The 12150-nt window shown below is 51.6% G+C and overlaps 1 protein-coding gene across 1 annotated transcript in view; it reads left to right on the plus strand.

The window, feature by feature from the left end:
- The first annotated feature begins 11721 nt into the window (after window positions 1-11721).
- Window positions 11722-12150, plus strand: part of LOC132588254 (sodium/potassium-transporting ATPase subunit alpha-2) — a 79913-nt gene continuing 79484 nt past the window's right edge. Inside the window, exon 1 of the mRNA XM_060260650.1 lies at window positions 11722-11733. Coding sequence (XP_060116633.1) covers window positions 11722-11733 — 12 coding nt within the window. The remainder of the gene's footprint in view (window positions 11734-12150) is intronic.

The raw sequence follows: 12150 nt of genomic DNA on the forward strand, positions 1-12150 counted from the left end.
AAGGAAAGGAAAGGTCCCCTGTCTGTTGTGGGGGAGGAAGGTAAAGAAGATTGTGAGCTGCTCTGAGGCTCTGATTCAGAGAGAAGGGTGGAGTCGTTTCCGACTCTGGGGTGACGTTGCTTTCACATCACGGGGTAGTTTCCATTGCTTTCCCCAGTCATCTACTATGCTTTCCCCCCAGCAAGCTGGGGACTCATTTTACCCACCTTGGAAGGATGGAAGGCTGAGTCAACCTGGAGCTGGCTACCTGAAACCAGCTTCCACTGGTATCAAACTCAGGTTGTGAGCAGAATTTAGGACTGCTGGACTGCAGCTTTACCACTCTGCGCCACGAGGAGAAACTGGTGGACTATGTTGCGCTTGGGAAGGGGAGGGGCAACAAAGCACAGGGGACTCCTCTGGGGAGGATCTGCTGTGAATTCTAATTCTAACCCTCCCCCCCCCCCAACTCTATTACAACATCCTGCACCCTGGTGAGCAAGCAATTGGAGAAGGCAGCCTGGCAAGCTGAAGAAGAAGAAGAGGAAGAAGAAGAAGAAGAAGAAGGTTTATACCCCACCCTTCTCTCTGAATCAGAGTCTCAGAGTGGCTCACAATCTTCTTTACCTTCCTCCCCCACAACAGACATCCTGTGAGGTGGGTGGGGCTGAGAGGGCTCTCACAGCAGCTGCCCTTTCAAGGACAGAGTCTCAGAGTGGCCTACAATCTCCTTTCCCTTCCTCTCCCACAACAAACACCCTGTGAGGTGGATGGGGCTGAGAGGGCTCTCACAGCAGCTGCCCTTTCAAGGACAGAGTCTCAGAGTGGCCTACAATCTCCTTTCCCTTCCTCTCCCACAACAAACACCCTGTGAGGTGGATGGGGCTGAGAGGGCTCTCACAGCAGCTGCCCTTTCAAGGACAGAGTCTCAGAGTGGCCTACAATCTCCTTTCCCTTCCTCCCCCACAACAAACACCCTGTGAGGCAGGTGGGGCTGAGAGGGCTCTCCCAGAAGCTGTCCTTTCAAGGACTACTCCTGCGAGAGCTCTGGCTGACCCAAGGCCATTCCAGCAGGTGGAGGAGTGGGGAATCAAGCCCGGTTCTCCCAGAATAGAATCCACACACTTAACCATTGCACCAAACTGGCTCTCATATGCAGTCTTGGGAGGGGGGGCAGCAGTTCCCCAAGCGACCCCCAGGCCAATTCAGAGTTACCAGCCTCCAGGTTAAGAATGGAGGGAGATCTCCCATAATTACAGCTGGTCATAAGAACATAAGAGAAGCCATGTTAGATCAGGCCAATGGCCCATCCAGTCCAACACTCTGTGTCACATAAGAACATAAGAGAAGCCATGTTGGATCAGGCCAGTGGCCCCTCCAGTCCAACACTCTGTGTCACACAGTGGCCAAAAAAAATTATATATATATATACACACTGTGGCTAATAGCCACTGATGGACCTCTGCTCCATATTTTTATCCAATCCCCTATTGAAGCTTTCTATTCTTGAAGCCGCCACCACCTCCTGTGGCAGTGAATTCAACATGTTAATCACCCTTTGGGTGAAGAAGGACTTCCTTTTGGTCTCCAGACTACAGATGAGATGCTAGATGCAGATGGACCTTCCCTAGGAAGAGGAGAAAGTGTGTCTTCACCACTGGAAGAAATCTAAAACGCATGGCTTTTTGGGAGGGACCTTGTACAGCAGTCAAACCAAGCGCAGAACCCAAGCCACTAACCCTGGCTGGGAAAGAACCTCCACTCTTGCCCCTGGACTGGAGACCTCTTGGAATCCTTTCTTGAATTTGGTTCTTTTAAACAAGCGTGCCACACTGGTTTGGGTCCAGGCACTTGCTGCTGAAAGAATAACTGGATCTCGCGGCCTCAGTACCGAGAGGGAAGAAGTAAGGGACACACAGGAACAACTGAAGTAAAGAAATAAACTGCAAGCCAATATTCAAATGGTTGAAATATGCGCACTGATCTTAGAATTACATAACGATATGCCATAGAATTCACACCATGCCAAGCATGTGCCGCATAAGGAATGTGTATTTTGAGCTCAGGAGAGGTTTGAGAATGTCTGCATTGGTGATAGTGTGTTAAGGAAAAATCCCTGAGGAAGCTGTGAGAATGAAACCCTGTCGCAAGCCGGCGGAGGTGTCGGGGGGGGGGGGGGGCTTCTTCGGCAGCTCATGGAGGAGTTTGCTTTGGCAGCTTATGAGATGCTAGTGCAGGTCTACACTGGACTCTAAGCAACCTGGATTTATTTCTTATAAGAGCTACTGAAGGGGACTTCCTACTGGGCTTATGGATTAGGGTTGCCAATCCCCAGGTGGGGGCGGGGGATCCCCCGGATTGGAGGCCCTCCCCCCGCTTCAGGTCATCAGAAAGCGGGGGGAGGGGAGGGGAGGGAGGGGGAGGTCTGCTGGGCACTCTGTTGTTCCCTATGGAGATGCATTCCCATAGGAAATAATGGAGAATGGGTCCGCGGGTATCTGGGGCTCTAGGGGGGCTGTTTTTTGAGGTAGAGGCCCCAAATTCGCAGCGTAGCATCTGGTGCCTCTCCCCAAAATACCCTCCAAGTTTCAAAAAGATTGGACCAGGGGGTTCAATTCTGTGTGCCCCAAAAGAAGGTGCCCCTATCCTTTATGATTTCCTATGGAAGGAAGGCATTTAAAAGGTGTGCGGTCCCTTTAAATGTGAGGGCCAGAACTCCCTTCAGAGTTCAGTTATGCTTGTCGCAACCTTGCTCCTGGCTCCACCCCCCAACTTCTCCTGGCTCCACCCCCAAAGTCCCCTGCTATTTCTTGAATTGGACTTGGCAACCCTATTATGGATACAATATAGGGTTGCCAATCCCCAGGTGGGGACAGGGGGATCCCCGGTTTGGAGGCCCTCCCCCCGCTTCAGGGTCGTCAGAAAGCGGGGGGAGGGGAGGGAAATGTCTGCTGGGAACTCTGTTATTCCCTAGGGAGATTTATTCCCATAGAAATCATGGAGAATTGATCCGCGGGTATCTGGGGCTCTGGGGGGGGGCTGTTTTTTGGGGTAGAGGCACCAAATTTTTAACACAGCATCTAGTGCCTCCCCCAAAATACCCCCGAAGTTTCAAAAAGATTGGACCAGGGGGTCCAATTCTATGAGCCCCAAAAGAAGGTGCCCGTATCCTTCATTATTTCCTATGGAAGGAAGGCATTGAAAAGGTGTGCCATTTAAAGAAAAGGTTCCCTTTAAATGTGATGGCCAGAACTCCCTTTGGAATTCAATTATGCTTGCCACAGCCTTGATCTTGGCTCCACCCCTAATGTCTCCTGGCTCCACCCCCCAAAGTCCCCAGATATTTCTTGAATTGGACTTGGCAACCCTAATACAATATCTGAATTTGGACTGTATTTTGAAAAAAAGACATAGAGGAAAATGATTTATACATACGGTGATTTATGCTGAGTGCTGGATGTTTATGAATTGTGTGTAAATCTTGTTGACTGTATGGTGTGAATTGTATGGTATATTCTATGGATTTCTATGATTCCTGTTTATATTTCAATAATTTGAATATTGGCTTGCACAGTTTATTTCTTTACTTCAGTATGGAGAGGCTTACACATAAACCCCCCCCTTCACTGGAGTCCTCCCCAAAGGCATCTGCTGTTTCGTAGTTATTGTTAATGAGTTCACAGGTACACAGTACTTCTCTTGGAAGCAGTTTAAAAAAATCCAAAGTAAAACTTTTCCTGAGGTGTGATGTTAAAAATAAACCATTGAAAACAGTTGGTCACAGAGCTAATCTGAGGGGTGGTGATCTTGGACTATGTTCTGAGGGGGACTCATAGAATCATAGAGTTGGAAGGGACCTCCAGGGTCATCTAGTCCAGCCCCCTGCACAATGCAGGAAACCCACAAATACCTTCCCCTAAATTCACAGAATCTGCATTGCTGTCAGATGGCCATCTAGCCTGTTTAAAAACCTCCAAGGAAGGAGAGCCCATCACCTCCCGAGGAGGAAGCCTGTTCCACTGAGGAACTGCTCTAAAGGTCAGGAAGTTCTTCCTATCGTTGAGCCAGAAACTCTTTGGATTTAATTTCAACCCATTGGTTCTGTTCCTACCTTCTGGGCCACAGAAAACAATTTCACACCATCCTCTATACGACAGCCTTTCAAGATGGTGATCCTATCACCTCTCAGCCACCTCCTCTTCAGGCTAAACAAAACCATCTCCTTCAACTTTTCTTCCTAGAACTTGGTCCCCAGACTCCTCACCATCTTCATTGCCCTCCTCTGGACCTGTTCCAGCTTGTCTACATCCTTCTTAAAATGTGGTGCCCAAAACAACACAATACTCCAGGTGAGGTCTTACCAGAGCAGAATAAAGCTATACCATCACATCACGTGATCTGGACACTAGACTTCTGTTGATACTAGACCACCATGTGAGAGATGTAGAGGCTGTTGCACAAACTGGGAACAGGGTCCACAACACAATTGAGTTTGCATTCAGGTCAGTGGTAGGTTGCCCCCGAAGTCCAAAAGGGGAACATTTGATTTCAAAACAGGGAACTTTAACCAAAAGGAGAACAGTAAAAAGGAAGCTGAAAGGGGAAACACAAGAGAGTCAAATCCCTCAAGGATGCTTGGAAGCTGCTCAAAATCTCATTGAGCCCAGACAGAATGCATCTCACAGAAGTGAGAAAGCACTGCCAAGTCTAGAAGAAAGCCTCCATGGGTAACAACACAAGTCAAGGAAACTATAAAAAGTAAAGAGGCGTCTTTAAGTTCTGCCACAATGAATGGGAGAGATCACAGGCTCTGGCAAAAGAAATTTCAGTCCGTAATCAGGCTTGGGGGAAAAAGATTTTGAGAAACGGGTGCTAAAAGCATCAAGACAAACAATAAACATTTTTTTTTACATGTATCCATAGCAGGAAACCAGCCAGAGAAGCAGTGGGGCCTTTGGATGACCAAGGAATAAAGGGATTGTTAAAGGAAGACGGGGAAATGCAGAGAAGGCCAATGGGGGTATAAATCTGGGGAGGGCGGGATATAAATCTGATAAAATAAAATAAATGACTTTTTTGCTTCTCTAGAGAAGAGCCAGACTCTCGGAGCACTTTAAAAGACTATCCAAATCTGTGGCAGGGGATGAGCTTTTGTGAGTCTCTGCTCACTTTTTCAGATCCAGGGCGTTCCAGAATTAGTGGCAGTACTTTGGTGGCAGATGGAACATTAGATCTTGGTTGGTTGCCTTGCCAGGGGGTATTGTAGAAGAAGAAGAAGAAGAAGATATTGGATTTATATCCCGCCCTCCACTCCGAAGAGTCTCAGAGCGGCTCACAATCTCCTTTACCTTCCTCCCCCACAACAGACGCCCTGTGAGGTGGGTGGGGCTGGAGAGGGCTCTCACAGCAGCTGCCCTTTCAAGGACAACCTCTGCCAGAGCCATGGCTGACCCAAGGCCATTCCAGCAGGTGCAGGTGGAGGAGTGGGGAATCAAACCCGGTTCTCCCAGATAAGAGTCCGCACACTTAACCACTACACCAAACTGGCTCTTGGACTGCTAGACTGCTAAAGTAGGCTGTTGGCTGCTAGGAAACGAGGCCCCGGTTTCCAGCCAGAGGACATTATAGCAACAGTGCTGGAGTAGACTGTGGTTATTTGGAAACTAGTAGGGTGCCATCCTCCAGATGCGGCCTGGGGATCTCTTGGAATTTCAACAGTGGCAGCTATCGGCTCCCCTGGAGAAAATGGCTGCTCTGGAAAGGCGGGGCTCTATGGCATTGAAGCCTGCTGAGGTCCCCATCTCCCCCCAACCCCACGCTTCCCAAGCTCCTCCCCCCAAACCTCCAGGAATTTCCCAGCCCAAAGGTGGCAACGCTAGAAATGGGCCCTGCTTGCCCTCCAGGGGGCCCTCTAGAAGTAGTAGAGGGGAAGGGCCTCGGTTGCTGGAGGAGTGGCCCCACTTGCTAGGGGGAAGGACACCAGCAGTGGTCGGGGTGGGGCAGTGTTTGCTAGGAGAGGAGGCTTGGTGGTTGCCAAGAAGCATTGAGGGGTGGAGCCTCGGTTGCTAGGAGACAAAAGTGGTTGCTGGGAGGGCAACGTGGCCTCTCTCATTCTTTTCCTGGCTGCAATGTTCCATGGATGGAGAGCCCCTCGTGGTTCCCTCTTCCTGCCTCCTGCTGCCCGCTGTTCCCCTGCTGTGCCCGGGAGGCTGGTTTCCAGGGCGGGGCAGCCTCCCTTCCCCTCCAGGGTACCTCTCCCCCCAGACTGCCTGTCTGCCCCTTCTGGGCCCTTCTGACCCCCCTCGGCTGGTGTCGCAGCACATGCCTCCTGGTGGCCCCAGCAAGGGCAGCTATGGCAGGCCTGCTTCGTTGGCTCCTAAAGGTATGCTCTGGGGGGGGAGGGGGGCAGGCGAGGGGTTGCTTTGGAATTTCACATAAATTGAGGGGTGGGACACCCACGAAGCTGCCCTCGAAGGAACCAGACCTCCCCTGGTCCATCAAGGTGGCTCAGACTGGCACCACTTCCGCGGGGTCTCCGGCAGAGAAAGGCCTTTCCCATGATATCGCCCCCCACCCCCGGCCTGGTCCTTGGAACTGGAGCTGCTGCTGGGCACTGGACCAGGGGCCTTCTGCATGCCAAGCGGGCGCTTTGCCCCTGAGCCACCAGGGCCCCCCTCCCACATTAGGGTGGAGTTTGGAGACGGGAGGGATGTGATGTCATAGAGTCCACTCCCCTTCCTCCCGAGAGGACTGGGCCTTCTAACCAAGGAGGGATATGAACAAAATCACCCGTGCTTGTAGGGAGGAAGTGAGGAAGCCTAAAGCTCAATATGAGCAGAAGCTAGTGAGAGATGCTAAAAACAAAGCAACAAAAGCAAAACGGGGATCTTTTCTTATGTTCAAAATAAGAGAGGAAGAACATGGTAGCCCCTCAGGGAGACAGGAAATTGAAATTGTAACAGGTGATGAAGGGGGGGGGCAGAACTGCTCAATTCTTCTTCTTTTCTTGTGAGGGAAACGGTGCACAACATGGCAAAAACAGAACATAAGAACATCAGAAAAGCCATGTTGGCTCAGGCCAATGGCCCATCCAGTCCAACACTCTGTGTCACATAAGAACAGAAGAGAAGCCCTGTTGGATCAGGTCAGTGGTACATCCAGTCCAACACTCTGTGTCACATAAGAACATAAGAGAAGCCCTGTTGGATCAGGCCAATGGCCCTACCAGTCCAACACTCTGTGTCACAAAAGAACATAAGAGAAGCCATGTTGGATCAGGCCAGTGGTCCCTCCAGTCCAACACTCTGTGTCACATAAGAACATAAGAGAAGCCCAGTTGGATCAGGCCAGTGGCCCATCCAGTCCAACACTCTGTGTCACATAAGAGAAGCCATGTTGGATCAGGCCAATGGCCCCTCCAGTCCAACACTCTGTGTCACATAAGAGAAGCCATGTTGGATCAGGCCAGTGGCCCCTCCAGTCCAACATAAGAACAGGAGAAGCCCTGTGTCGCATAAGAACATAAGAGAAGCCCTGTTGGATCAGGCCAATGGCCCATCCAGTCCAACACTCTGTGTCACATAAGAGAAGCCATGTTGGATCAGGCCAATGGCCCCTCCAGTCCAACACTCTGTGTCACATAAGAACAGAAGAGAAGCCCTGTTGGATCAGGCCAATGGCCCATCCAGTCCAACACTCTGTGTCACATAAGAACATAAGAGAAGACATGTTGGATCAGGCCAGTGGCACATCCAGTCCAACACTCTGTGTCTCATAAGAACATAAGAGAAGCCCTGTTGGAGAAGCCCTGTGTCGCATAAGAACATAAGAGAAGCCCTGTTGGATCAGGCCAATGGCCCCTCCAGTCCAACACACTGTGTCACATAAGAACATAAGAGAAGTCCTGTTGGATCAGGCCAATGGCGCCTCCAGTCCAACACTCTGTGTCACATAAGAACATAAGAGAAGCCATGTTGGATCAGGCCAGTGGCACATCCAGTCCAACACTCTGTGTCTCATAAGAACATAAGAGAAGCCCTGATGGAGAAGCCCTGTGTCGCATAAGAACATAAGAGAAGCCCTGTTGGATCAGGCCAATGGCCCATCCAGTCCAACACTCTGTGTCGCATAAGAACATAAGAGAAGCCCTGTTGGATCAGCCCAATGGCCCCTCCAGTCCAACACTCTGTGTCACATAAGAACAGAAGAGAAGCCCTGTTGGATCAGGCCAATGGCCCCTCCAGTCCAACACTCTGTGTCACATAAGTACATCAGAGAAGCCATGTTGGATCAGGCCAATGGCCCATCCAGTCCAACACCCTGTGTCACACAATAACCAAAAAAACCAAGTGCCATCAGGAGGTCCATCAGTGGGGCGAGGACACCAGAAGCACTCCCATTGTTGTCCCCCCAACATCGTAGAATCAAAGAGTTGGAAGGGACCTCTAGGGTCATCTAGTCCAACCCCCTGCACAATGCAAGAAACTCACAAACCCCTCCCCCTAAATTCACAGGATGGAAGGCAGTTGCAGCCCAGATCAGCATAGGGATAATATGTAAACACCTAGCTTCTTTAAATGAAACAAAGTCCTCAGGGCTGGACGAACTGCATCCAAGGGTAATAAAAGAACACATGGACATAATTTTTGAGCCTCACAATCCATTATTCTTGAGAATTCTTGGAGAGCAGGTGAGGTGCAAGAAGACTGGAGGTGGGCAAATGTCCCCATCTTCTAGAAGGGGGAAGAAAGAGGATCCAGGGAACTACCAACCCATCAGCTTGATGTCTATACCTACAAAAGTTTTAGAACAAATCATCAATCAGTTCTTGAGCATTTAGAAAGGAAGGCTGTGACGACTAAGAGGCAGCAGAGATTTCTCAAGAACAAGTCTTGTTGGACTAACCTTATCCTTCTATGATTCTATTATTCTAAATCCCAGAGGAAAGCTGATGAGAGATGAAATGTCTCTGGTTCAGGATGGTTCATCTCTAAGAGATGAAGGAGTAACTGTTGAAAGAAACAGATCGAGATGGGTGGCTGTGTTCATCTGTGGCAGTAAGAATTCAGTAGTATCTTAAAGACTAACAATATTTGTGGTAGGGTATGAGCTTTCAGATATCTGAAGAAGTGAGCAGTTACTTGTCACTCCTCTCCATGCACTCTTTGGGTGCGATCTGTCAACCAGTTACAGATCCACCTAACGGTAACAGGATCCAAACCACATTTTACCAATTTGTCAACAAGATTATTATGTGGAACTTTACCAGAAGCCTCACTGAAATAAAGATAACGTAGTCTACAGCCTTCCCCTGATCCAGCAAGGTAGTAAATTTCTCAAAAAAAAGAGATCAGGTTAGTCTGACATGACTTGTTCTTGACAAACCCATGCTGGTTCTTAGTAATCACAGCCATCCTTTCTAAATGTTCCAGGACCAACAGTTTGATTATTTGTTCTAAAACTTTTCCAGGTATAGACATCAACCTGACATATCTGTAATTACCCCGATTCTCTTTTCCTTCCTTCTTGAAGATTGGGACAACATTTGCCCGCCACCAATCTTCTAGCACCTCTCCTGTCCTCCAAGAATTATCAGAAATAATGGCCAGACACTCAGAAATTACATCTGCAAGTTCTCTTAATACTCTTAGACACAATTCATTTGGCCCCAAGCACTTCATTTCCCCTGAGGTGTTTATGTATGCTGATCCTAGGCTGCAACTCCATAAACATCTGGAGCAGAGGTCCATCAGTGGCCATTAGCCACAAGGTATAGATGGAACACTTTATCTGGGGCAGGGATGCTCTGTATTCTTGGTGCTTGGGGTCCACACTAGGAGAAACGTCAACTCAGGGGTGACATTATAGAGGTTTACAAGATTGTGATAGAGAAAGTAGAGAAAGTACTTTTCTCCCTTTCTCACAATACGAGAACTTGTGGACATTCAATGAAATTGCTGAGCAGTCAGTTTAGAATGGAGGTGGTGGCGGCTACAAGCAAAGACAACTTCAAGAGGGGATTGGATAAAAATATGGAGTTGAGGTCAATCAGTGGTTATTAGCCACAGCCTATTTTTGGAACTCTCTTTCTGGGGCAAGGGATGCTCTGTATTCTTGGTGCTTGGGGGGGGGGGGGCACAGTGGAAGGGCTTCTGGTGTCCTGGCCCCACTGATGGACCTCCTGATGGCACCTGGGTTTTTTGGCCCCTGAGTGACACAGAGTGTTGGACAGGGTGGGCCATTGGCCTTATCCAACATGGCTTCTCTTAAGTTCTTATGTCTGGGGCAGTGATGCTCTGTATTCTGGGTGCATGGGGGGGGCACAGTGGGAGGGCTTCTAGTGTCCTGGCCCCACTGATGGCACCTGGGTTTTTTGGCCACTGTGTGACACAGAATGTTGGACTGGATGGGCCATTGGCCTTATCCAACATGCCTTCTCTTATGTTCTTATATCTGGGGCAGTGATGCTCTGTATTCCTGGTGCTTAAGGGGTACAGTGGGAGGGCTTCTAGTGTCCTGGCCCCACTGATGGACCTCTCGATGGCACCTGAGTTTTTTGGCCACTGTGTGACACAGAGTGTTGGACTGGATGGGGTGTTGGCCTGATCCAACATGGCTTCTCTTCTGTTCTTATGTGACACAGAGTGTTGGACTGGATGGGCCACTGGCCTGATCCAGCAGGGCTTCTCTTCTGTTCTTATGTGACACAGAGTGTTGGACTGGATGGGCCACTGGCCTGATCCAACAGGACTTCTCTTCTGTTCTTATGTGACACAGAGTGTTGGACTGGATGGGCCACTGGCCTGATCCAACAGGGCTTCTCTTCTGTTCTTATGTGACACAGAGTGTTGGACTGGATAGGCCACTGGCCTGATCCAACATGGCTTCTCTTCTGTTCTTATGTGACACAGAGTGTTGGACTGGATGGGCCATTGGCCTGATCTAACATGGCTTCTCTTCTGTTCTTATGTATGGGGATGTGATGCTCTGTCTTCTTGGTGCTTGGGGGGGGGGGCAGCCATGGGAGGGCTTCTGGAGTTTTGGTCCCACTGGTGGACCACCTGGATTTTGGCCCCTGAGTGACATCAGAGCGTTGCACTAGGTGGGCCACTGGCCTGACCCCACATGGCTTCTCTGATGTTCTTATGTCTGGGGCTGTGATGCCCTATCTTCTTGGAGCCTGGGAGAGGGAGGGGCAAGAGTGGGAGGGCTTCTGGAGCTTCTGGCCTGGCTGGAGGACCTCTGGGTGGCCCCTGGGTTTCAGCCACCCTGTGTGACCCAGAGTGTTGGAGGGAGGGGCCACTGGCCGGGCCCCTGTATTCTTATGCCCTTATTCTCATTCTCATGCTGCTCCTGTATTCTTATGCCTCTCCCCTCCCCTGGGGGGGGGGGGGGTGCAGCCCATCGCTGCCAAAGGCTGGCTGCCAGGTGTTCAGTCCCTGGAAGGGGGGGCGATGCCCGTGGGGGGGGGGGAGCGGAAGGGCCTATGGGGGGTGCCGGGGGGGGGCGGCCCTGCGGCTATTGCGGGGCGGGTGGGGGGAGGCGCTGTGCTGTGCTGTGCTGTGCCCTGCCCTCCCCCGCGGGCGGCTCGGGTTTCAACAAGTGTCCCGCCTGCCCAGAGAAGGAGCGGAGCGCGGAGCCGGCTATTTAAAGCCCGCCCGCTCGACGGCCGGCGAAGGGTCCCGGGCCCGAGGCTGTGCGCGCCTGGGGAGGGGTCGGCCGGCCGGCAGGCAGCCAGGCGCGATGGGCAAAGGGGTGAGTGAGGGCGCGGGGGTGGCGGGCCGAGGGGAGGGGGAGCCCAGCCCCGCCGCAGCCAGGCTGGCAGTGCCCAGGGGGGCGGGTGGGGGGCCGCTTCGCCCCCTCTGCCCTGGCCGTCGGGCGGACCCTCTGCAGCGGACGAGGCTGAGAGGAGGGGGAGGGGAGGGGGGGCAAGGGAAAGCCAGCCAGCCAGGCCCGGAGGAGAGCGGGGGGAGGGGCTGTGGCATGGCGGGGTGAACCGTCCAGGTGGGCGGCAGAGCTCCGGCCCAGACGGTGCAGAGCAGAGGGACCTGCCCGCGGAGGGGGGGGGGGGGGCGGCCGGGCTCTTTGGGGGCGCATGGGGGCACAGGCGGGGTGCTGCTCGCCACCCAGGGCTGCTCCCAGAGCAAAGCTAACCCGAGGGCTGGATGGGCG

The sequence above is a fragment of the Heteronotia binoei genome, chromosome 1 (genome assembly GCF_032191835.1).
Source record: "Heteronotia binoei isolate CCM8104 ecotype False Entrance Well chromosome 1, APGP_CSIRO_Hbin_v1, whole genome shotgun sequence".
NCBI classification, from domain to species: Eukaryota; Metazoa; Chordata; class Lepidosauria; order Squamata; family Gekkonidae; genus Heteronotia; species Heteronotia binoei.